This window comes from Polypterus senegalus, chromosome 13 (assembly GCF_016835505.1).
Source record: "Polypterus senegalus isolate Bchr_013 chromosome 13, ASM1683550v1, whole genome shotgun sequence".
Classification (NCBI taxonomy): domain Eukaryota; kingdom Metazoa; phylum Chordata; class Cladistia; order Polypteriformes; family Polypteridae; genus Polypterus; species Polypterus senegalus.
The window spans coordinates 86,762,078-86,789,526 of record NC_053166.1 but is presented as its reverse complement, the minus strand read 5'-3'; the positions used below and the strand labels follow the sequence as shown (position 1 = coordinate 86,789,526).

At 36.3% G+C, this 27,449-nt stretch overlaps 1 protein-coding gene across 2 annotated transcripts in view; it reads left to right on the top strand.

The window, feature by feature from the left end:
- Window positions 1-27,449, top strand: part of dedd (death effector domain containing) — a 94,381-nt gene that overhangs the window by 39,187 nt on the left and 27,745 nt on the right. The window contains exons 2-3 of one of the 2 annotated variants that reach the window (XM_039773907.1): window positions 7,916-7,991; window positions 19,007-19,680. In XM_039773907.1, the coding sequence (XP_039629841.1) occupies window positions 19,140-19,680 (541 nt within the window). In that variant the 5' untranslated portion in view covers window positions 7,916-7,991; window positions 19,007-19,139. The remainder of the gene's footprint in view (window positions 1-7,915; window positions 7,992-19,006; window positions 19,681-27,449) is intronic. The other variant, XM_039773906.1, reaches the window with a different exon arrangement.

The following is a 27,449-nucleotide window of genomic DNA, read 5'->3' as shown; positions in this document are numbered from 1 at the left end:
GGTTATTGACCGCTGCCTGGTGGAGGAAGACGTTTTTGCTGGTCCTCCTAATCTCTTCTCGCTTTGAGCTTTTTTTATGTCTTCGAATTGAATCACATGGTTGTGCTGCAGGTGGTGGAAGAGGTTGGTTGTGTTACCTTGACTTGACGCAACAGTCTTTTTGCAGAGTTTACATTTAACAATTTTTTGATCAATATCATCCTTGTTGAATCCAAAATGTTGCCAAACGATTGATGATGCATTTTTTTTGTTAATAAGCGTCTCCTCTTCCTCCTCCACCAGCTCTACCTTCGTCGCTGCTGCTTCAACATTTAAATCGTCCTCCATTTGTTCACCCGTGTCTCTTCTTGTTACAGGTAGTAGAGTCATGTGACTCCACCCCGTCAAGTCTGTAACGTAGCACAGCGTCTTAAAGGGACATGAACATCGCCAACCTGCACATGCCTTTTCTTTTTTTTAAAAATACCGAATTTACCGACATGGGCAAAATGACGTCGATGAGAGTCATAAATTTCGGTAACGATACATTTTTGATATATCGCCCAGCCCTGTATATATATGTACTATCCTGACAAATCCCAGCATTATTTTTATTCCTTTTCTTCCATCTATCTACACGTTCACTGAAATTGTAGTGAAAGACACTAGTCCGAACATTTTAGGCATGGTTACTACTTATAAAAATTAAATGGTCAACAAACACTAATACTGTATGTAACTGTAAATCTAAATATCAAGGACACAATTAAAACAGGCAGCTGTTCCACAACAAAAGTAGATTTGGTTTCCTGTGTATCATAATTCTTTGCATTTACTATCTTAGGTCTTTTAGGGCTAATTATTTTGTTTTTCCTTTTGTCCCAAGGCTGGTTCCAAAAAACTGTTTTCTTAAAAGCACACAAAGCAATAGTTCCACACATAAGTCAACATGAAATTTATGACAAATTTCACTCTGTTTTATGTTCCACTAGCAGAATACCCGCGCTTCGCAGCGGAGAAGTAGTGTGTTAAAGAAGTTATGAAAAAGAAAAGCAAACATTTTAAAAATAACGTAAGATGATTGTTAATGTAATTGTTTTGTCATTGATATGAGTGTTGTTGTCATATATATATATATCTATATATATATATATATATATATATATATATATATATATATATATATATATATATATATATATATATATATATATATATATATAATATAGCTATATTGGCAGCGAGAAGTAAAAAAAAAACGGAAACATTTTAATAATAACGTAACATGATTGACAATGTAATTGTTTTGTAATTGTCATGAGTGTTGCTGGCATATATATATATATATATATATATATATATATATATACACACATATATATACAGTTATATATATATATATACACATATACACACATATACATATACATATACATATATATACACATACATATATATACATATACATATATATACACATACTGTATAACATACTGTATATACAACATATACATATCTACATATATACTGTATATACACATATATATACAAATCTACATATATATATCTACATATATATATATTAGGGGTGGGACTCGATTAAAAAAATTAATCCAATTAATTAGAGGCTGTGTAAGAATTAATCTTGATTAATCGTATGTAATCGCGACACGTAATTTGCCCCAAATCGCAAATGTTTTTTTTTATTTAAAACGGTTTTAGTGGGCTTACAGAATCAAATAATAGACATGGACATGAATATTGTAAACTGAAGCTGTTTTAATTTCTGAAAAAAAGCTTTTAAACTGCATTTGAATTCAAAACAGAAACAAAAATATCATCCCTGGTTAAAATTGGGCAGACTTAAAAATAAAGTGGTAGTTTAAGTACTTTAAGTACATTTTCAGAATAGTATTGTCTTTAAATAATAATAACCAAAATTTCACCATAAAGTGCAGTTTTTCTTCTTAAAAAAATAAGTCAGAAACATAAAAGGTAATTTGACCAGCTTACTCTTTAAACTCTGAGTAACATTAGCCAAAATTATTTTGTACATTAGGCTAAAACAGTGTGATCATTGAACATTTTGTAATTAGATGTATTTAGAATTACTAACGGTCACGGAAGTCCAATGATCCCCAGTAAGAGCCACAAAGTCCGCTTTCTGTAATGCATCTAATTTTGCTTGCTTTTCAGTGTGCACAAAACCATGCTTTTATCAAGGCTTCACTCGGGTAGTCGAAATGATCAGTCGTAGGAACGCGCTTTATTCCGACTCTAACATTTTTGTAGCTGTGATGTGTGCATCAGTGTAATGGATGTACCAGGAAATCATGCATTGACAAAAGTTCCGTTTGCTTGGAATTGAAAGTGTGATTAAATCGCTTATTTTTAACGCTATGGAGTACATGCATCAAGCTTCTCAACTGTGCTTGTGCTAAGAAAGGGAAAATTTAAAAAATAACGTAACATGATTCTGCGTTAACCTAATATTTTTTCATACGTCCCAAACCAAGGAGATGGGAAGGTAAAATGAATCGGGTAGCGGGCGTACATAGTCAGTACATCCCCTCTCGGGAATCGAACCTCGAATGTCGGCGTAGAGGTGAAGACTCTACAATTGCGCCACCGCTTGTCTATAGGATATCGCGCATGAGTCGAGGTACGGCTGCAATTCTTGAGAGACGACCTACCAAAAATTACTGCAGGGACGCGAGTTCGAATCCCGCTCAAGGCACATTGCCGAATGGAAAAAAACTTTCTCTTCAACGAACGGTGCTTTGAATCCTACATTGCAGGTGTAGTTTGTTTATTTTTCTTTTTTCATTAAACGAAAACTGTTTAGTGTATGATTTGTCAAGGAACACACAGACAACAAGCAAAGTTAAAAATCACACTTAAACAAACTGCCTGCCCATTCTATTAAATCATAATTATAACAAATAATAATGCATTTCACTTCCTTATAAAGTGCCTTTACTATCGTCTGAGACGGCTGCACAGCATAATCAAGAAGGATAAAATAAATAATAGTGCACAGCTTTGTGTTTGTATATATTTATAACATTTGGGAAGTAATATATTCTAGTTGATGCTGACAATTAATTTGAAGTAGGTAAAATAAATATTTGGAAATATTGCAAAGTAAACAGTAAACAGCACTTATATATATATATATAGCATTATATATATAGCATTGTCTGAGTATTAAAGGTGTAGGTCTACTTTATAAGCATAATTTATAACATCAATGTTAATATAGAGTATTATTATTATTCTATATTGGCCTTGATATGAACGATTTGTGAAATTAGTGTTAAGTATTAAAAAAGCATACCGGTCTCTTGTTTTACAGGTACATATATACACAGTATATATATAATTTTACTGCAGTAATTCATTGGTCTTTATATACCAGAAAGACTTTCCAAGAGTCTTTTTTAGGAAATATGTACACATAGTTGATTTATCATTTTCAGATAAAAATGAACTCGCCCAAACAATTCAGTTTAAAGTTTTTAAATTGGCAAAGATAAAGTCAAGAAAAAAAGCTTTTCACTTTCTATGATTTGTATTTTTATAATTATAGAGCACTTCATATTATTTTTAAAGCTCACTATGTAAAATTGAACTGATTATACAATTCAATGTTTATTATATTTATAGATTATTATACATGTCTTTACACTTGTTGCATAAATATTTAATAAATGTAATAAACTTAACCAAGAATGTTTAAAAAATCATTCAAAAAATGTGCAGGTAAATGTAATTATATCTGCACAAACTGACATTCTTGAAGTAGGTAAAAATAAATATTTGGAAATATTGCAGAGGGAAATGTTTATATACTTAAAAAAATAAAATAAAATAGCTATATGTGTTCTAGTAAACAAGCATAATTAACTATATATATATATATATATATATATATATATATATAAATATATATTCTATTCTACTGCATGATATATCTATCTATCTATATATATATCTATATATCTCTATATATATATCTATATATCTCTATATATATATCTATATATATATCTATATCTATATCTATATATATCTATATCTATATATATCTATATCTATATATAAGATATATATCTATATCTATAGATAGATAGATAGATAGATATACACTCAGCAAAAAAGAAACGTCCTCTGACTTTCAACTGTTTTACTTTCAGTAAACTTAATATGTAAATATTTGTATGAACACTAAAAGAGTCAACACCATAAGACATAAACTAAAAATGTTTCACAATGTGTCCCTGAATGAAGGGAGGCTCAAAATCAAAAGTACCAGTCAGTATGTGGTGTGGCCACCAGCTGCTTGAAGTACTGCAGTGCATCTCCTCCTCATGGACTGGACCAGATTTGTCAGTTCTTGTGAGATGTTACCCCACTCTTCCACCAAGGCACCTGCAAGTTCCTGGACATTTCTGGGGGGAGTGGCCCTAGCGCTCACCCTGCGATCCAACAGGTCCCAGGCGTGCTCAATGGGATTGAGATCCGGGCTCTTCCACTGCGAGGATGATCAGCTGTCCTTCCTGTCTCCCTGTAGCACTGTCTTAGGCGTCTCACAGTGCGGACATGGCAATTTATTGCCCTAGCCACATCAGCAGTCCTCATGCCTCCCTGCAGCATGCCTAATGCACGTTCACGCAGATGAGCAGGGACCCTGGGCCTCTTTCTTTGGGTGTTTTTCACAGTCAGTAGACAAGTCTCTTTAGTGTCCTGCGTTTTTAGAACTGTCACCTTAAATGCCTACTTTCTGTAAGCTGTTAAGGTCTTAACGACATTCCACAGGTGCATGTTAATTAATTGATTATGGTTAATTGAACATGCATGGAAAACATTGTTTAAACCCTTTACAATGAAGATCTGTAAAATTATTTGGATTTTTAGAACATTATTGTTGAAATACACAGTCCTGAAAAGGGACGTTTCTTTTTGCTGAGTATATATATATATATATATATATATATATATATATATATATATATATATATATATATATATATATATATATATATATATATATATATATATATATATATATATATATAATATATATATATATATATATATATGTATATAATTAACTATATATATCTATAATATGCATGCTATTTTACAGCATGTATATCTATAATATATATGCAATTCTACAGCATGAGTAGAATCATCTGAGTATTAAAGGTGTAGGTCTGCTTTATAAGAATAATTTAGTGTTAAGTATTAAAAAAAGCATACCAATCTTTTGTTTTTACAGGTACATATATATACATATATATTTATATACCAGAAAGACTTCCCAAGGGTCTTTTGTAGGAAATATGTACACATAGTTGATTTTCTCTATGATTTGTATTTTTATAATTAATGAGCACTTCATATTAGTATTTTTAAAGCTCACTCTGTAAAATGAAACTATGATTATACAATTCAATGTTTATTATACCGTATTTATACATTATTATATCTGTCTTTACACGTGTTGCACAAATATTTAGTAAATGTAAATAAACGTAACCAAGAATGTTTAAAAAAATCATTCAGAACATGTGTAGGTGAACGTAAATATATCTGCACAAACCGACACTAGTGAGTAACATTTTTAGACAGTTCAAAAAGCAACGCAAATCGCAAAGCGTCTCTGTGTGCCGACTCGAAGAAGCTTTTGCAGAATACATTAACTGACAAGAGGTTGGCCCGCCCTCTCCGAGTTTTGGTAGTCGTGATTCGTCAATTCTTGGTAGCAGAGCGAGCCGTCATTAGCCAATTCTTGGTAGCCGAAACCGGGCGCGATTGGTCAATTCTTGGTAGCCGATACGGGCCGCGATTGGCCCGTGCTTTCAATTCTTGGTAGAATCTTGGTAGCGGAGAGCGATCCGATTGGTTCTCGCTACCAAGAATTACCTCGACTCACGGCTGCTGGGAGGCGCCATGCTAAAGTATGTATTGTAGATCGGGCTATAGATATACATTTATATATATATACCCGTGTATCGTAGTGGAGAAGTAGAAGTTATGAAAAAGAAAAGGGAACATTTTAAAAATAACGTAACATGATTGTCAATATACAGTAATTGTTTTGTGAGTGTTATTGAATGTTGCTGTCATCAAGGATTTGATTATCATTATTTCTTTCAATCAGGCTCGTATTTGTACGATGTGTTCAAGTTACATTCCGTGTTTGTCAATCGTTCTAAAGATAAGAGGTTTCATTCATCGATTAGTTCCTTACTGCATCAATAAACAGCTCGTCTTCCTTTTTATCTGTGATGTGACAAACTGCATGCACGGGTTTTTTTACGCTGTCTTCCTTTAGCGGGACATTGACTTTTTCCACTGTGTGCTTTGTTTCCACAGTAGCTGCATTTATGAATATGCTTATCTGACGCTTCATATTTTTTGCTGCCTTTTCAACTGTGTAATTCGGTTTTGTTCAGCTCTTTGGAACTGTTGCTTTTTATCTGTGCACTGCATCAGTTCACGTGAGCCACTCGGTGTACTTGCATCGAAGGTTCCCAGCTGTGCTGGTGCCATCTCGTGCTATGTCCATAGCTTTATTTAATGTTACCTTAGTCCTGGCACTTAAAACTTTCTCTCGCAGTTTCGCTGAGTTTGTGTCAAACACCACCCTGACCATCTCATCTTCCTCTCCATAAGCACAGTCCTTCACCCGTGAATATTTACCCGTGGCAGTTTGCTATTGGATTGCCGCTAACGGATGGCCTTATATGGGCAGGCACTAAATTACAAACGCCAGCGGCAGCCTGTCTATGAACTTAATTTAAAGTGTAGGTTTACATCGTGCTTTGTTTCCGAAGTAGCAGAACTCGCTTCTTATTGTTTCGCTGCCTTCTCAATTATATAATGCATGTTTTCTTGAGCGCTTTTTTGAGGTCTTCCTGGTTTTCTATGTACTGCGCGATTACGTGGGAGGCGTGATGATGTCACACGAAACTCCGCCCCCACGGCGTTGAAGCTCATCTCCATTACAGTAAATGGAGAAAAACTGCTTCCAGTTATGACCATTACGCGTAGAATTTCGATATAAAACCTGTCCAACTTTTGTAAGGAAGCTGTAAGGAATCAACCTGCCAAATTTCAGCCTTCCACCCACACGGGAAGTTGGAGAATTAGTGATGAGTGAGTGAGTGAGTGAGTGAGGGCTTTGCCTTTTATTAGTATAGATTAGCCCCCACAGTATGTAAATTCACATTCTTATTACATACCTGTTTGTCTCTTCACTCATAAGCTGAAGGCAATTTCTGGAAAAAAAAAAACAGCTTGAAGTAGTCAAATGGCTGGTAATCCATAGTGTCCACTAACATGCCGTGTTTTTTTGAAACCCAGTTGCCGGTTTGCCTAACACAGATCTCTTGTCTGTGTAGTCCTCCCAGGGCAAATGATACCATAGGTTTGTCTGCTTTATGAGCATGTTCAAAGCTACAATCAACCAGCAACCCATCTGCTGATGTAGGTACCTGTCTTTCGTTTTTGATTTCCATATCGTTTACATCAAAGTTGGAGTTCAGTAAAGGTCTTTGCAGTCCTCCCAGGCGAATGTTGCCATAGGCATGTCAGCTGCACGATCAACTGATGCAGGTACCTGAACTTTTGCTTTCGATCTGCAGATCACTTGTATTAAAATCTGTGTTTAGTCAGTCCGATTCAGCAATAATATGCAAAAAATAATGTGCACAGAGTATTTTGCTTTGCAAATTTGCTTCACTCTCTCACCTGATATTAATTCCATTCTAGATGATGTTTACTCTTTGCTACTCATGCATACGCAAGGATTTGACATCAAGTCAATGAGTCAAACAGTCCTCTTAGTAAAGAGGGTCTAGCTCTAACGCAATGATGGGTTTTATCGATGTTTACAGCTTTTTTTTTTCTTTCATTCTGCCCCTAGATATTGACCCCTTCTGTCAACAAAAGTCAAAATCCACCCTAAAAGAGTTAAAACTCAAAAAAGCAGAGCCTCAAAGGTAATAAATCCTAACTAGTGACAATATTACATTCACTGTTAAAGACTGAAACTTCTTTTGACTTACCTTGGATTGAGTGTCACGGCCACTACATAGAGAGACTCAGATTCTGTGTTGCTGAAACTTGTTGAACTGCTTTGTAAAGGGTGTGTTTTGACATTCTAGAGGCCTGATGGACATAATGACATCTGCAGCAAAGTTGACAAGCAAAGCTCTCTTGTTCTCTCTTGAAAAGGTGCAAAGAGGGAGACTATATTTTCTACTAATTTACACTTTCTAGAAGTTTGTGATGTTAAATAGTTGGCTGCATAGGCCAGCAATACCTGTTTTTGCTCTAGAAGAGAGTGTAACATGTAATATGTACTGTTCCAACTTGCGTTGACATTATGCTGTAACCTTTTTGTGAATAGCCAAGTTTTTGAATAAGTAAATAAGAGAGAGCAAGTTAGGGGAAAATGCGTGATGTGGCCAGTTAGGCATTGTCCTATAGCCACTGCCAGTTGAAGTTGGCTGGTTAAGTTGGTGCATCTCATGTCCTTTGTAATATTCTTAGCATTATTGTGCAGTATGATGCGCACTTTCTCTTTTGTAATTTTCATGAAGCAACTAAAGCTTCAGCTGTATGCAAGCTTGTGAATTCTTGGCAGTGGAGAGTTACTCTTTTCAGTTGTTTTTTGTATGCACATTGCACAGTTAAGACTCTGCATTGACACAGGAGACATGAAGTTCAAATATTAGTTGTAAAATTCAGTTTGGTGACCTTAAGAAATAGGCTGTAGATCAATTTGTGATGTGTCTCTCTCTCTCTATATAGATATAGATATAGATATAGATATAGATAGATAGAGATATAGAGATAGATATATAGATGTGAATTTTAAGGTTTCTGGAGTTTTTACCCTTCATTTTTACAGGGCACAACTTATCCTCATTGTTACAATCTTGACGGAGATTTTAGCATGGAGTTTATATCTTCATAGACTACCTTATTTATCTTCCCATGTGCACATTGTAAATTTATTTTCTGAAAATTTTCTTTCCAATAACTGAAATGTACTGTTTTCAATAATACAAATATGAGAATTTGTGACTGATGCCAATATCCAATAATGTCTTTGTACCTCTCTGCTGATGTCGATGTACATATTTATAAAATACAGAGAAAAATTAGACTAGATCAATTTCAATAAGAAACACAGATAACTGTAACATTTATTTGTACAGTGTAACCCTTCACATTTGTATACAATTGTTAAAAATAACATCTGCCACATTTATTTGGCTAAAAATTGGTTTCATGGGAAATGCTTTGGAGGCTGTTGCTGTGGTGTCCTTAGCATTGTTTTTTTTTTTTCTTGAAACAACATGTAAAAAACATTGCATTTTTTTGCTTGAAAAATTTACATATTTGATCTTCTGTAAAACATGCAAAACACTAAAAGTACAAAGTCAGAAGTATAGACGGTATAATGATACTACTGCTAACAATAATGAATAATAAAAATAATACTCATATAACATATGTACTGTCAAAATGTGTGTCTTGTTTAGTATATCTTGAAGCACAGTGGAATATACAATCCATTGTCACATTTGGGACAACAGTAGCGTGATTCCTTGTGGATTTCTTTCCAGACTGATCAACTTTTGAACACACTGCCAATTGATGTGAGTGTCACATTCGGATTCATCAGAATCACTTTTGATTTCACTGTCCATTTCAATTTCGCTGCCTGAAAATAGATTCACCTCGTCATCACTGCTCGTATCGCTGGCAAAAGCGTGCAACACCTGGGCTGCTGAAAATATTTCTTACAAGATGCCATTATGAGTCTAGGAGAAGACATGTTGGCACCATTGCCTGAGTAGCACTCGGGCCTGTCTCTTACGCAAGACGCACCTAAATCATTTCCTAAGCAACACTCCACACTAACGCTGTTGGCACTTTTACTGCCCTAAAAATCCTGGAGTCTAACGCTTACGTGAGACATGTAAATACAGTTCCCCGAGTGATGCTCTGGACTAGCACTTTTACCACTGGTTTTACAATCTGAGTGGTCTATTGGTAAGGAGGTTAAATGCCACCTTGGAAAAAAAATTTAATTGAAAGAGTAAAATGATACAATGAGAAAGGAATAAGTAAAAATCACTTAACTACAAGTCATTTACAATTATTAAAATAAATGGCATCTGCTGAACCACATTTAGCTGGCTATGCTTGCTATCTGATTGTTGGTTTTACACACTGTAATGTTAAATACTACCTTTTTTTTTTTTTGTTGGACAGAATAAACTTGGTGGTAATTGTTTTTTTATTCCTTGAAAGTGGTATTTCTGACAAAACTCCCTACTTGTGCTGGATATTTAAACATGCGTATCGTACAGCATTATATTCAGTGCCATCATTCATATCTATTTTGCTTTTACCAAATGCTGTCCAATTTAGATTTGAACCTTCATATTAAAAACAAGTTCTAACATAGGTTGAATGCTTAGGGTGCTTGAATGAACATCTTTACTGTGTTTTTTAAAATGTTTTATTATTTTTACTTTTTTCATTGAAAAGAATGAAGTGTAGGCCATAGTTGGCTTAGTTGCTAAATGAAAAGTAGTTGCCTTTAAAAAGGGGGTTTAACACTGAGAATGCCTACTACTTTACTAATAACAATACACATTGACAATTAGAAATAAATATTGGCTGATACTAAAAGTTACATGCAAAAACTGGTCTATAAACTCCCACTGTAGTGCACAATATGTCTTAAGTAACACAATGATGACAGTGTGAGATAAAACTAGCAACTGCTCTTAGACTTCTGAATTTTTTGGCCATCAAGGATTATTATTTTTTTTTAATACATTTACAGTTATGCTAAAATAGTTTTATTCAATCTGGAAGAGCTGGTTATTGCTTATGATAATGATTTAAAGAGTGTCTGTATTTTTATACTTGTTTCTGCTTTCCAGAATTATCTGTTTGTTCTCTTCAAGAATTTTGTTGTACAGTCCCGATCAAAAGTTTAAGACCACTTGAAAAATGGCAAAAAATCATATTTTGCATGGTTGGATCTTAACAAGATTCCAAGTAGAACTTCAACATGCAACAAGAAGAAATGGGAGTGAGAGAACATTTTTGAGCATGCAATTTAATGAAAACAACGATTAAACTGAAACAGGCTGCTTTACAGCTGATCAAAAGTTTAGGACCACACCTCCAAAAAAACCCGTAAACCCCCCCAAAACAGAAATCAAACTTCCAAACATGAACTCAGTACTGAGTAGCTCCACCGTTATTGTTGATCACTTCAAAGATTAGTTGTGGCATGCTTGATGCAAGTGTTTCCTTGAGGTGAATGGGAACATTTCTCCAAGTGGTGAAGACGGCCGCACGAAGGGCATCTACTGTCTGCAACTGTTGTCCATTTTTGTAAACTTCCCTTGCCTTCCCCAAATCTTCTCAATTGAATTTAGATCAGGGGAACAAGCAGGATGGGCCAAAAGAGTGATGCTATTCTCCTGTAAGAAGTCCCTTGTCCTGCGGGCATTGTGTACTGTAGCGTTGTCCTGTTGAAAAACCCAGTCGTTACCACACAGACGAGGGCCCTCAGTCATGAGGAATGCTCTCTGCAACATCTGGACATAGCCAGCGGCCGTTTGATGCTCCTGCACTTCCTGAAGCTCCATTGTTCCACTGAAGGAAAAAGCACCCCAGACCATTATGGCGCCCCCTCCACTGTGGCGCGTATAAAATATCTCGGGTGGGATCTGCTTGTCATGCCAGTAACGTTGGAAACCATCCGGATCATCAAGGTTACATTTTTTTCTCATCAGAGAATAAAATGTTCTTCCACCTTTGAATGTCCCATGTTTGGTGCTCTCTTGCAAAGTCCAAACGAGCAGTTCTGTGGCGTTCAAGTAGACAAGGTCTTTGAAGACGTTTTTTGTTTTTGAAGCCCTTCAGTCTCAGATGCCATCTGCTGGTTATGGGGCTGCAGTCAGCACCAGTAACGGCCTTAATTTGGGTCGAGGATCATCCAGTGTCTTGACGGACAGCCAATTGGATCCTCCGGCTCAGTGCTGGTGAAATTTTTTTGGGTCTTCCACTTGACTTTTTTGTTCCATAACCCTCAGGATCATTTAAGAAATTCCAAATGACTGTCTTACTGCGTCCCACCTCAGCAGCGATGGTGCGCTGTGAGAGACCCTGCTTATGCAGTTCAACAACCCGACCACGTTCAAAAAGGGAGAGTTTTTTTGCCTTTGCCATCAGAACGTGTGACTACCTGACAGAAAATGACAATGAATCCACATCTTTGCACAGATTTGGCCTTTTAAAGGCATGTGGTCCTAAAATTTTGATCAGCTGTAAAATAGCCTGTTTCAATTTAATTGTTTTTTTTAATTAATTGAATGCTCAACAAATGTTTTGTCTCACTCCCATTTCTTCTTGTTGCATGTTGAAGCTCTACTTGGAACCTTGTTAAGATCCAACCATGCAAAATATGATTTTTTTGCCGTTTTTCAAGTGGTCTTAAACTTTTGATCGGGACTGTATAAATCAAAGAATGTTCACAACAGCTCATCAGTTACCTTAGCCCTTTTCTGCTGTGGACAATCTGATTGAGAGTTACTACTTTGCTCTGTTTGATGCTGATTCCATCTGAACTTGTAACTATTTGAGTGCCAGTGATTTTTTTTTTTTCCCCCTGGGCATCAAAATAAGTCTTTGTGTCTTGGTTCTACTGTAGTGGCAACACGGTACATGGGCTCTGTGTAAATCTCACTGAAACAATTGTTTACAGCCTCCAAGATAGTGCTTTTACTGGTTTTTGACTACACGTTCCATAGGTGTGTGTTTAATTAATAGTCATTTTAAGACATTAATTAAGGGAATCCCAATGGAAACCAAGGCTTAATATTTGCCAGTTTTTTTTGTCAATTGTTCAAGTGGGTCTGTGTGTGTGATTATGTTCTCGATCAAGCACCGCTGATTAGAAGTTTCAGGCAACTCAAAATTAGCGGCATATTCCCGAGAGCTCTCTACTGCTCCAGTAGTCTTTGCATCATATAGAATGGTCTGTTCCATCTAGTAGCAACGTCTTGCTGAAGAATTTTGGTTACATAACTACTTCTGTTTATGTATTCTTGAGACAGGGGTTAGCTGTGGCGAATGCTTAAAATGGCCAACTATCTTTTTGCCGATCACTGTACTGTATTTTAAGAATATTTTATTATTTTGTGGTCATTGAACAATAATCGTACAGAATTTCATTTTGTTAATAAAAAATGAACAGTTAAACACCTGTGGTCTAGTTTAACTATAAAAATATATTTTAATAAGGTGCATAAGACTTCTGCGTGTGTGGTAATGCAGGAGATTAGTATAAAACGTTTTTTAAAGGGATAATGACAAAAAAAAAATCCGAATCTGCTGATCAATTAACTTGAAATCAATGATCAGTATTGTCCTTTTATTTATTTATATATATATATATATATATATATATATATATATATATATATATATATATATATATATATATATATACATACATACATATGCCGGTCATAAAATTAGAATATCATGACAAAGTTGATTTATTTCAGTAATTCCGTTCAAAAAGTGAAACTTGTATATTAGATTCATTCAATACACACAGACTAGTGTATTTCAGATGTTTATTTCTTTTAATTTTGATGATTATAACTGACAACTAATGAAAGTCCCAAATTCAGTATCTCGGAAAATTAGAATATAAATTAAGACCAATGCAAAAAAAGGATTTTTAGAAATGTTGGCCAACTGGAAGGTATGAACATGAAAAGTATAAGCATGTACAGCACTCAATATTTAGTTGGGGCTTCTTTGGCCTGGATTACTGCAGCAATGCGGCGTGGCATGGAGTCGATCAGTCTGTTGCACTGCTCAGGTGTTATGAGAGCCCATGTTGCTCTGATAGTGGCCTTCAGCTCTTCTGAATTGTTGGGTCTGGCGTATTGCATCTTCCTCTTCACAATACCCCATAGATTTTCTATTGGGTTAAGGTCAGGCGAGTTTGCTGGCCAATCAAGAACAGGGATACCATGGTCCTTAAACCAGGTACTGCTAGTTTTGGCACTTTTTGCAGGTGCCAGGTCCTGTTGGAAAATGAAATCTGCATATCCATAAAGTTCGTCAGCAGCAGGAAGCATGAAGTCCTCTAAAACTTCCTGGTAGACGGCTTTGTTGACCTTGGACCTCAGAAAACACAATGGACCAATACCAGCAGATGACATGGCACCCCAAACCATCATTGACTGTGGAAACTTTACGCTGGACCTCAAGCAACGTGGATTCTGTGCCTCTCCTCTCTTCCTCCAGACTCTGGGACCTTGATTTCCAAAGGAAATGGAAAATCTACTTTCATCAGAAAGCATAACTTTGGACCACTCGGCAGCAGTCCAGTCGAGACGCTTCTGACGCTGTCTCTTGTTCAAGAGTGGATTGACACAAGGAATGCGACAGCTGAAACCCATGTCTTGCATACGTCTGTGCGTGGTGGTTCTTGAAGCACTGACTCCAACTGCAGTCCACTCTTTGTGAATCTCCCCCACAGTTTTGAATGGGTTTTGTTTCACAATCCTCTCCAGAGTGAGGTTATCCCTATTGCTTGTACACTTTTTTCTACCACATCTTGTCCTTCCCTTCGCCTCTCTATTAATGTGCTTGGACACAGAGCTCTGTGAACAGCCAGCCTCTTTAGCAATGACCTTTTGTGTCTTGCCCTCCTTGTACAAGGTGTCAATGGTCGTCTTTTGGACAACTGTCAAGTCAGCAGTCTTCCCCATGATTGTGTAGCCTACAGAACTAGACTGAGAGACCATTTAAAGGCTTTTGCAGGTGTTTTGAGTTAATTAGCTGATTAGAGTGTGGCACCAGATGTCTTCAATATTGAACCTTTTCACAATATTCTAATTTTCCAAGATACCTGTATGTGTGTGTGTGTATGTATATGTATATATGTGTAAAAACCTAATTCTTGCAATCGTGGGCTGAAATTCTTCTGCCTCAAAAACAATGCATTTCCAGTCATGACATCTGCTGTTTCTTTACAACATGTATTAATGTGGTTCATATGGACTGATGATGTTTAATGTGTGTGTGTTGATGTTCACCCTGCAGTGGACCTGTCCAAGTATTGCTTCTTCCTCTGCCCATTGTATCCCCGCTCTGGATACACAAGTCTAGAAAATGAATCGGCGGGTGGATGGATCATCTCCATTGATAGCCATTTTCATATTATTGTGCCTTTCAAAGTAATTTGTGTACATAAAATCACCTGTGAGTGCAGTGCCGAGTTTCAGTTGGTACTAATGATACTGTTTAAAAAAGAAAAAAAAAAAATAAATTTCAGAATTTTGATATTGTCTTGATACCAAAGTACCAAAGACATCCCTAGTCTGAACAGAATCTTTTAAAATGCATGCTGCCAATTATTCAGAAACCTGTTTTTACCTGAATTTTTATATTAACCTTTATTCAAATTGATCAGTCATGTATTAGTCTACTGTTTGAATGCCTTTAAAATATAGTTAGGTTCAAAAATCCAGCACCTGGTTATCTATCTGTGCAAAGTTCACATTTTCTTTATTGTTTTTTATTTTTTTTCTCTTTCTCTAATTATTTGCTTTGAAATTACCATGAACTGTTTTCAAAATCAAATGGCATTTCAGGAAGACCTTTAAAGCAAAATGGAATTAATGGCATCCTAAAGTCCAGCATAAAAAAAAAAAAAATAAATAAATAAAAATCAGGACTGTCATCCTTCAGCTTGAGAGGTGGCGGGCATCTACAAAAGATTTTTTTTTATAATGCTTAAGTTATCCTTGAGCATTTTTTGTAATATGTGTGTCACTGATTATTTTTTAGATTAAGGTTTAAAGGCAGTTAGCCCACTATAAACATGTTAAAGAAGTGAAGTTTTTGTTTCTTTAACCTCAACGTTAGACACAAGCATCACTTGGGGTTTAAAAACAGTGCTATAAGCATTAGCCTGAGTAATGACAACGGTATAGATGCGTCTTGCATAAGACTCGAGGATTACTCAGACTGTAAAAGCACCAACAACATTAGTCGTGAATGTTACTTGTGCAGTGGTATAGGTGTGTCTTGTGTAAGCATCTGGCCTGAGTGTTACCCAGGCAGCAGAGTAGCTGCATCTGCTCCTAGCCTCGTAATGGTGTGTTGTAAGAAATCTCTTACAAGCAGTGATGACAAGGTTAATCTGTCTTCAGGCATTGAAACTGAAATGGTCAGTGAAACAAAGTGATTATGGTGAATCCGAAAGTGATGTCACTTGCACATGTGCAGTTCATATTATTTTTATAATTATTTTTATTATCACTATCGCTATTATTTGTGTCATTATACTTTCTACACTTCTGACTTTGTACTTTTACTGTGTTCCATGTATTACAGTAGCAGTAAGATATTTAATAAAAATATAATTTTCCAAGCTCAAAAATGTAATGCTTTCTACATGTTTTTTTGAGAAAAACATGTAATGCTAAGAAGGTTAAATTTCTAAACACAGACAAGAATTGACAGCTGTCAGTTTGTCTAATAAAGAAATGAATCTGAATGTGAATTCATTAAGTAATCTGGGACATAAAAATATACTTAAGCCTGTTTTTAACCCTAAGTTAAGTTTGAGTCTTGTTTGGATGGGATTAGTTTTACCCTTGTAGGTGGGGTATTTATTACCGGAGGAACTCTGTAATTTTAGTCTTGTCTGACTGACTGTCTAAAAATTTTAATGGAATGCATGTTCATGTAAAATTACACAGACTTTTTACCTTTTATGAAAAGTATGTAAAAAGTAACCCAAAGTTAAACTAGTCCTGTGCAAATTGGCATGTCAGCAAATCTGTCATTTGGGCTATTTGATTGGGACTAAAACTACAGAGATCCTCCAGTAATAATTTCCTTTCCCAGCGGGTGAATTTTGGTGGGTTAGAACGTTCATTGTACTCATTTTTGTGTTATATCCCATCTGAGGCCCAAAGGCACCTTGGTATACACAAGTTACTTAAACAGGGTGGGCGTGGTGCTCTTCACATTGGAGGTGCGAATGAAAATATTCGCCTTACAATTGATGTTACGTATACATTAACCATCAGGAACTGCCTATGTGTCACTACCCCATTTCAACAACTGACTTTACACCGCCACCTGGTGTAAAAAATCATACAGTTCAATGGCCCAAATTATAAAAGGAAGCTTAAACAAAGGTGTCACAAGCCCTGTCTCCTCGATTTTCTGCAGCACATTTGTGCAACTTCACTAAACGGTTGGTTGATTGTTGTATTCCACAACTGAGTGTTCTGGTCAAGAGAAATGGCATCGGGAAGTTGTTGTCTTATGCATATGGCCTTAACAAAATGTAAACAGTTTAAAAAAAAGAATCAATTGTTTAGTGACAAATTTGATATGATTGGAAAATGATTGGAAAAGAAAAGATGTCTCTTCTTGTAATAAGCAATGAAAGAGTGCTTACCAAGCAGATACATAGGTACACCAATTTCTGCATTAAAAATCAGAATTTGTGTGAATCCTGGGCTGAATTTCTTGTGCTGTGAATAAATGTTTATAAAAGGCTTTCCGCAATCTCTTCAAATTTTTATTTCAAACGATTTCTAATTAATTAATTAATTTTCTTGATGTGTCACATTCATTGGTCTACAACTCCAACCGCAAACTTACTGGTACTTCTTTTGAGGCACTGATGAGGATTAAACACCCATAAATAGCACTTCTGCAATTTATAAACTCCAAACCCCCCACCCCCCATTCCCGTTTCCTTTTGTAGCCTCCCACAAATTCAGAGTTGCGTTCCTTGTGGAAATCTGATCTCCTGCAGTGCTGATCTTGGAGCTCAACACACTTATCAGGTGCACTTTGTTACTGAAAGTTTGCACATTCTAAGAATGTTGTATAAGGTGTTAAAACCAGCACCAGTGGCATGATAACATAGCAAAAGTGTAACATGCTTTTTGAGGGATATACTCTTTTCACAAATGTAGAAACATGTGAGGTGACACATTCAGAGACTTTGTAGTTGCAATCATTGAACAATCCCACAAATCTTCACTCTATTCATGTATCCAGACTGATCACAGCACTCTTGAAGCTTTGACAAAAGCTGCAAAGATCTCCTCAGTGGGCCTTTAATTATAAAGTGTAGAAAAATCCTGTACATGCACCTTGTTGAACAGGGCTAATTTGCAAGTGGAAAATGTGTACTGATTTATATCTGCTAAAGATGCCTTTAAAGTTACTAGGGTAAAGGCAGTGCCCTTATAGCTTATTTGTATTCAATTCGGGTACAAATATTCAATCGCATAGTTCAGAATTTTGGCAAAGTAGTGTCAATTGAAGATGTAAATAATCGTTTTGCCAATGCATCCGTCAGTGTAAGACTAATGCAGTCCATCCAGACAATGCTTTACTTCAGACATGATATTGTAAGAAAACTTTATCTGCAAGAGTAATGATCACGAGTATATACTGTATAGCAGCTTTGCTGTATATGTCCTGTGTAACCACTAAGCATTAATGACAGATTTAGACTGACAGGTTCAGAGATTTTTTTTTTTTTTTTTAAATAATGTTTTCATGTCTGTTTAACTACAGATGTTTTCTGTGCGTAATGTTTATGCGTTTATCTTAACAGGAACTGCAGTGGCAAACATTTCATCTTTTTAATTAGAAAATTTGGTTGCCACCTGTTCTTGCATAATTTATATAGCATATATTTGTAAATCTAACGGCACAACCTATAAGTATGTAGCATAATCTTTCGGTGTATTTTATTTAATGAGAACAAAGTATTTATTGTAGTATACTGTAAGTTAAAACACCAAGTTCAGTCGTTGGCTGGAATTCTTTTGTCTGGTTCATGCAATAAGTAGAAAATTTATATGGATTTTCTTATCATGTCTCACTATATATTTTTTTTTAAACCTCTCTTTGACAGATCCTTGCAAAGAAGACTGAAGAAAAGAATTTTGTGCCTCCACAGAATTGCACTTTTTTTTTTTTGTTTTTTTTTTCTTCTTTTTTTAACTCAAGATTTAAGGTGACAGATTTTGAGTGGTCCATACAAAGTGATGATATCTCAAGCAGCAAGAAACCAAAGTAATCATGAGGACCACATGAACAATTCACAAAATTGGTTGATTACAAGGAACTTATCTCCCAATACCAATCAACTTAACCCTCCCCGAAACTCTAACTATTACACATCTCTGAACACTACGTTTGCCTCTTCTACAATGGGAGGTGTGGCTTCAGCAACAAATTCAAATAATGGGTGCAGTCAGTTCTCAAGGAGAACACAAAGCTCTAGATTTGAACCCTGGCCAGAGGAAGCAGTTGACAAAGCTCATGGATTGTATTCTTTACATCGAATGTTTGAAATAGTAGGAGCGCAGCTGACACATCGGGATGTGAGGGTGCTGTCATTCCTGTTTGTTGACGTAATTGACGAGTATGAACGTGGAGGTATAAGAAATGGGAGAGACTTCTTTTTAGCCCTGGAACGCCAAGGCAGGTGTGATGAGACCAATTTCAGACATGTACTGCAGTTGCTTAGGATTATCACACGGCATGACCTTTTGCCATATGTGACTCTGAGACGAAGACAAGCTGGTAAGTATTTTTTGTTGGTCTTTTGCATTGTGAGACTTCAAAGGTAATGTCTTGTTAATAATGTTAATTTTTTTTTGTGTAGGACAAAGGGGACTTCATACTAAAACCCATACCTTTTTCCCTCCCTATCTCTCAGCCCCAACAATTCAGTTCACACACATACACTTTCAGTGTCGTAGACCAGTTGGAAATGTAGCTACTCTGAAATAAACTTTAAGTAATATGTATATTACTCTGTGACTGAATTAAGTTTCTGTGCTGCGTCTGCTTGGTCTGTTGGTGCCTTTGAATTGTGTGTGCTGCTTTTTTGGAGAATATCAACACAAAATTGTATTGAAGAGAATCACTGCAAAGCATTCACCTTCTTCTTGCTAGTAGACAGAATGATAATGTAACCAAACAGGACTTCAGCCTCCTACTTTCTGCATGGTATAACATGAAAAGGTTTTTGTGTGGGTTTTTTTTTTTTTTTTCTTTCTCTCTACTTCAGATGGAAGTGAAAACAGTTTGGTAAATGGTGTGAGGCTTTCTTAAATATTTAAGCAACATTTTCAAACACTGATTCACTGTAAAGATCCTAGTTAAAGAATGGAGAACATTTTCACATTTTAAGAATTACAACAAACAGAATTCCCATAAAGTGTTTTTTCTGATCTCATTTTATTAACCTAATAACATTAACCTCTTTAAAACCTAATGAATTGGTACAGTAACATTCTGATGTAAAAATTGAGGAAATGGAAAATCTATAGTGTATGGCAGGGGTCGGGAACCTTTTTGGCTGAGAGAGCCATGAACGCCACATATTTTAAAATGTAATTCCATGAGAGCCATACAATATGTTTAAAACTAAATACAAGTAAATGTGTGCATTTTATGTAAGACCAACACTTTTAAAGTACAATAAGTCTCTGAATTCTTTTTAATAACGTTGTTATGCTGTTGCTAACCCATGATGAATAAAGTACTTCTTACCATTAATGCGACTTCTGGTGCTGCATGGTTTTGCTGATGGCTTTGTAGTCTGGTTGATACGTGGTGAGGTTAAGCTTTATGCAGGCGTTGAGACTTCCATCCGTTAAATGTGATTGTGGGTTGGTCTTAATGTTCTTTAGATGTGAGAGAGACTGCTCACATGCATACGTAGAGCCAAACATTGTCAGTACAGCAATACCCACACGCTGCAGTGTGTGGTATGTGATGGGAAGCGCATTCCAAGTTTTGACAATCAGCTGGTCCGCGGGTTGAAGTTTTTTCATTTCTCCCCAACTCTGCTTGCTGTCGTGCAAGTCTTTCCAAATCTTCATTCAGTGACTTGAACTTATTCACCCACATGTCTGAGGCCTTCAGATCAGCAGCTTGTAGCTGAAAATCTCTGACGGAGACAGCGGGGATGTAACTCAGTTCGGCGCTGCCCACTGCACACTCGTGTGGATGGGTGATGAACTTAAAAAGACGAGTGCGCTCACGAAATTCTCCAAAGCGCGCTTTGAATGACTGCAGGAGATTAGATGTGTAGCCCGCTAGCTGCTGAAGATCAAGATGTTGAGCAGGGTCACTTGCTGTGCATGCATCTTTAAACTCTCCCAGTTTTTCAAAGTGTAGTAGAGGACCTCTTTCAATGTCGGCGATGAAGAGTTCTAGCTTGTTTTCAAATGCAAAAACTGCTTGTTGAAGGGATAAGACTGTATTTCCAACGCCTTGCATTTTCACATTGAGCTGGTTCAGTTGTTCAGTCATGTCCACGAGATAGTAGCAGTTCAGGAGCCGCTCAGTGTTAGCTAACTCAGGATGCTCAACGTTTTTCATTTCAAAAAAAGTCCGGATTTCGCTCAGACAAGCCGTGAAACGGCTGAGCACCTTCCCTCTTGACAACCAATGCACATTGCTGTGCAGAAGCAGACCAGGATAATTATTCCCAACTTCATCCAGTAGTGTTTTAAACTGGCGATCATTTAAAGCTCGGGCAACAATACAGTTGACCACCTGAATGACCAGCGACATCACCTCACCAAGCTGCTCGGCACACATCCGAGCACAAAGCGCCTCCTGATGTAGGATGCAGTGAAAACTTAGGATAGGTCTCTTTTCATGTTCACGAAGAAGCGCTACGAATCCTCTTTTTCCCCACCATGCACAGAGCACCATCAGTACACACAGAAATAAGTTTATCCATCTGTAGATTTTTTTTCTTTAGCGAGCTCGGTGAAAGACTTGAATAAATCCTCCCCTCTTGTTGTCCCTTTCATAGGCAAAACAGCAAGACTTTCCTCACATAGTGTGTCACCGACAGCATACCTTGCAATACCACGCTGAACTGGGATAAATGGCTTACGTCTGTTGACTCATCCAAAGCGAGAGAAAAGAATGGTGCTGCATTTATGTCCTTCACTTGTGTTGCCTCAATTTGATTTGCCATCATGATGGTACGATCGTGAACAGTTCTTGCCGACAGAGGCATGTCTTTTATTCGTTTGATTATCTTGTCTTTATCCGAAAAGTCGTCAAAAAGTTCATTTGCAACATCAAGCATGAATGTTTTGGCATAGTCCCCATCTGTGAATGGCTTTCCGTTTCTCACAATCGCTAAAGCACCAGCAAAGCTAGCCGAATTCCAGTCACCTTGTTGGGTCCAAACACGGAGTTGCTGCTGACTAGCTTGCACTCTGCATAGTAGCTCTTTTCATGCTTTCTTCCTGCTGTCCCCCGCAGGATATTTCGATGCAAATGTAGTATGGCGTGTGTCGAAGTGCCGCTTTATATTTGACCGTTTCATCGATGCAATTTTATCATTGCATATTAGACACACTGCAGAACCTGCTCTTTCCACAAAGGCGAATTCCTCTGTCCATTCCTGCTGAAAGTACGATACTCCTCATCTTTTTTTCTTTTAGCCATCTTCTTCGATAAAAGGTTTTCTGCAATTAGCTAGCTGACTACTTGATTAAAAGGAGGGAAGTTTACTTCCTGACCTCACAACGACCCATGTACGTTATGCATTATCCAATAAAAATTTGGTGTTGTCCCGGAGGACAGCTGTGATTGGCTCCAGCTACCCGCAACCATGAACATGAGCAGTAGGAAATGAATGGATTAAAATACATAAGAATGTTTTATATTTTTAACGTTATTATTTTTATATAAAAGATTTGTGTGCGAGCCAGATGCAGCCATCAAAAGAGCCACATCTGGCCCCCTGGTGTATGGTAAAGTTCATGACCTTAATGTGGTGCAATAAATACCATGTAGCATGAAAAGCATTTAATACGCTACCAGAGATATGTATTATATACCTAAAAACTTGTAGTTTAAATTCAAAGACAATACAAAATCTGTTTTGTTCTGAAAAGTATTGTTCCATATCCAGTTAAGTTACATTTTGGCACAAAAATATTTGTATTACACATTTTCATACATGAACGTGGCAAGTGCATTGCACTAATGATAGCTGAAGATGGTTACAGAAGTATAGTAAAAACTCTAGAGCAGTTACTTATAACAGTCGAGAATCTTAATGTCAAAATTTACAAGCTATATTCATGTGGCAAGGGTTATTTGTTTAAATCGACCCATATTATGGGGTCAAGTATCCACTCAAGATACAAGTGTCACCACAGAAAACAAAAAGCTTATGGGAAACGTATTTTTTTTTTGTTTTGTTTTTGTTATGATAAAAAAAATACTGCAGTTGAAAAGTAGTGTAAGATAGAAATATGAAAGTATTTACTATGCTAAAATGTTCCATTAATGTAAATAAAGGAGTATTACCTAGTATTAAGAGGCAGATCATTCGGTAACTTATAGATGAAGGCTCTACCTGCATTGAGCATTTTGTTTTGTTGTAACTTTTTTTTTTTTTTTTTTTTATAACTTTCTATCCGACTAAAATAGTTTTAATGTGATTTTAAATTCTGTGTCCTGAGCAAGAGTATTGCAGTATGCCTATGCCAGTGCTGCAATTTCACCTGTGAATTTGAGTAGCAGAGCATGAATTTTGGTGCAGGGTTACAAGTATCCCACTTATTAAATTAATTTGATGGATTTTTAAGTAGTAAAGTGGGCAAAATACCACAACATTTTCAATGCAAAAGACTTTTCTAATTGTCACTTTTATGTTGTTACAATATCAGATAATAAATATACAGTTTCTGTGTGCTAATAAGTGCACTTATGCATGCTGTTGATTCTTAAAAATAGTAGAACAATTATGACAAGAACAGGCTGTTCAGCCCAGCAAGCTTATCCATCCTGTTCACCAAGATTGCCCAAAATATCATTAAAGGTTTGAAGGTCTCTGAAGTACTACTTTCCACCACTCTACTTGTTCATTTATTCCACGTGTCTACAGTTCTTTGTGTTAAAAAAAAAACCAAAACTTTTTAGCATTTTTGCAAAATCTGTAATAAGCAGATTTCCAATAATACCCCTGTGGTCGTCTTAAAGAACTCACTTTAAAATAAAGACTGAGATCCAAAGGAACTAATTCCTTTCAGAATTTTAAACACTTCGATCATTTCATCTCTCAATCTCGGTTTAAGTAAACTGAAAAAGTTCACTTCCTTTTATCTTTCTACGTGGCTCATCCCTCTAATTTCTAGAATATTCCCCAACACTCTACTTTCTCCATTATTACTCTGTCTTTATTTGTAATATGGAAATCGGAACCGTACTCGGTGCTACAGATAAGGCTTTACTAATTCATTATACAACTTAATTATAGCCTCCCTTTACCTGTAATTCCCATATTGTGTTATTTAACCTGTCATCCTTTTAGCCGCCTTGATTGCTTCAGTGCATTTTTTTGATATAGATTGATTAATCTACTGAGTCCTAGATCCTTCTCATTAATGTGTACTTTTAAGTTATAATCGTCTTCATTTAATTCCACATGAAGCCTAAACACCATGAGGACTGTTTTAGATAATTTGTGTTAGGTAGAATGCCCAGTTATAGGCTTATCAGTTTCGTGGCCTCAGAATGCCTGCAGATTTCTTTCTCCAGCCCTCTGGAGTTTTTTGTTTTTCTGTCCTCCTGGCCAATGGACCTTACTTTATTCTTTGTTACTTAGTGTTGCCTAATCCTATTTTTTTTATTTTTTAATAAACTTTTCTTTCTTCATCTTGTAAAAGCACTATGAGCTACATAATTTATATAAAAATGTGCTGTATAAATAAATGTTGTTATAAACCTAACATTGTGTATTCAAATCTATCATTTCTAACCTTACATTTTACTTGCCAAGCCTGTAGGTAGTCCAAGTCCATCTGTAACAGCAATGATCTGATCAGGTTTTTTAAAGGCCAAAACGGATCACTGATTTCAATGTTAGTATAACTGGCTGGTTTTGGTTTGTTTATTTTACACTTGTTTTTGTTACACTAAGCTCTGACAGTACCAGGCATATAGTAGTAGTATTTTCTATGTTAAAGTGGTATTTTTGCATTTAACCTGAAGATTGCAGGTTTTACCTGTTCAATTTTTTTATTAAGAAAATGAAATTCTGTAGACATACTGTTCCGTGATTATGAAAAATATAATCCCCTTAAACATACTTTTTCAAACTAATAAAAAGTGTAAAACATGTTTATCAAGGAGATCTAATATTTGTCTCAAGGTAAAAAGCCTATTGTTTGTTAAGCATCGACTGCAGATTTTTTTTTGTGTTCTATTTCTAATTTAAAAAAAATACTCTCATTCGTCGTTCAAGTGTCCTGTTTTCAATTCGTAAAGTCCAATGAGGCTTTAGTTTTTCATATTTTGATGTGCACTGATCATTCCCAAAGTTATTAACAATATTTAAAGAAAAAATCTTGTTTTGAAATTTTGATCTTATGACTGATGTGGATTATGCAGCATGAGTAACTTAAGGTTTTTTTTTTTCCTTTCTGTCTCTCCTTCTGTGGACTTTTTCATATCGTTTGCTGTTGTATGTCTTTGCTTACTGTTGGCTTCTATTATGTCAAACTTTAACTCTAAAATCTGCGTGAAAAATTATTCAAAGACATCACTACTAGTAAATGGAATAAGTGACTTATAAAAAAAACATCAAATTATTTTTGGGTTGAGTTTTCCTTTAAAAATGTAACCCACTGTAGTGAACACAGTTATCTCACCATTTGTACTCAGACCATGATTGTCCCTTTTTAATTTAAGGACTAAACAAAAAGGTTCATTAAGAGTTTCACTTAATATTTTTACCAGACGTTGTGTCTCTTTCCTTCCGCTCCACATACAGTGGTGTGAAAAACTATTTGCCCCCTTCCTGATTTCTTATTCTTTTGCATGTTTGTCACACAAAATGTTTCTGATCATCAAACACATTTAACCATTAGTCAAATATAACACAAGTAAACACAAAATGCAGTTTTTAAATGATGGTTTTTATACTTTAGGGAGAAAAAAAAAATCCAAACCTACATGGCCCTGTGTGAAAAAGTAATTGCCCCTTGTTAAAAATAACCTAACTGTGGTGTATCACACCTGAGTTCAATTTCCGTAGCCACCCCCAGGCCTGATTACTGTTTCAATCAAGAAATCACTTAAATAGGAGCTGCCAGACACAGAAGTAGACCAAAAGCACCTCAAAAGCTAGACATCATGCCAAGATCCAAAGAAATTCAGGAACAAATGAGAACAGAAGTAATTGAGATCTATCACTCTGGTAAAGGTTATAAAGCCATTTCAAAAGCTTTGGGACTCCAGCAAACCACAGTGAGAGCCATTATCCACAAATGGCAAAAACATGGAACAGTGGTGAACCTTCCCAGGAGTGGCCGGCCGACCAAAATTACCCCAAGAGCGCAGAGACGACTCATCCGAGAGGTCACAAAAGACCCCAGGACAACGTCTAAAGAACTGCAGGCCTCAGTTGCCTCAATTATGGTCAGTGTTCACGACTCCACTATAAGAAAGAGACTGGGCAAAAACGGCCTGCATGGCAGATTTCCAAGACGCAAACCACTGTTAAGCAAGAAGAACATTAGGGCTCGTCTCAATTTTGCTAAGAAACATCTCAATGATTGCCAAGACTTTTGGGAAAATACCTTGTGGACTGATGAGACAAAAGTTGAACTTTTTGGAAGGCAAATGTCCCCGTTAAATCTGGCGTAAAAGGAACACAGCATTTCAGAAAAAGAACATAATACCAACAGTAAAATATGGTGGTGGTAGTGTGATGGTCTGGGGTTGTTTTGCTGCATCAGGACCTGGAAGGCTTGCTGTGATAGATGGAACCATGAATTCTACTGTCTACCAAAAAATCCTGAAGGAGAATTTCCGGCCATCTGTTCGTCAACTCAAGCTGAAGCGATCTTGGGTGCTGCAACAGGACAATGACCCAAAACACACCAGCAAATCCACCTCTGAATTGCTGAAGAAAAACAAAATGAAGACTTTGGAGTGGCCTAGTCAAAGTCCTGACCTGAATCCAATTGAGATGCTATGGCTTGACCTTAAAAAGGCGGTTCATGCTAGAAAACCCTCAAATAAAGCTGAATTACAACAATTCTGCAAAGATGAGTGGGCCAAAATTCCTCCAGAGTGCTGTAAAAGACTCATTGCAAGTTATTGCAAACGCTTGATTGCAGTTATTGCTGCTAAGGGTGGCCCAACCAGTTATTAGGTTCAGGGGGCAATTACTTTTTCACACAGGGCCATGTAGGTTTGGATTTTTTTCTCCCTAAATTATAAAAACCATCATTTAAAAACTGCATTTTGTGTTTACTTGTGTTATATTTGACTAATGGTTAAATGTGTTTGATGATCAGAAA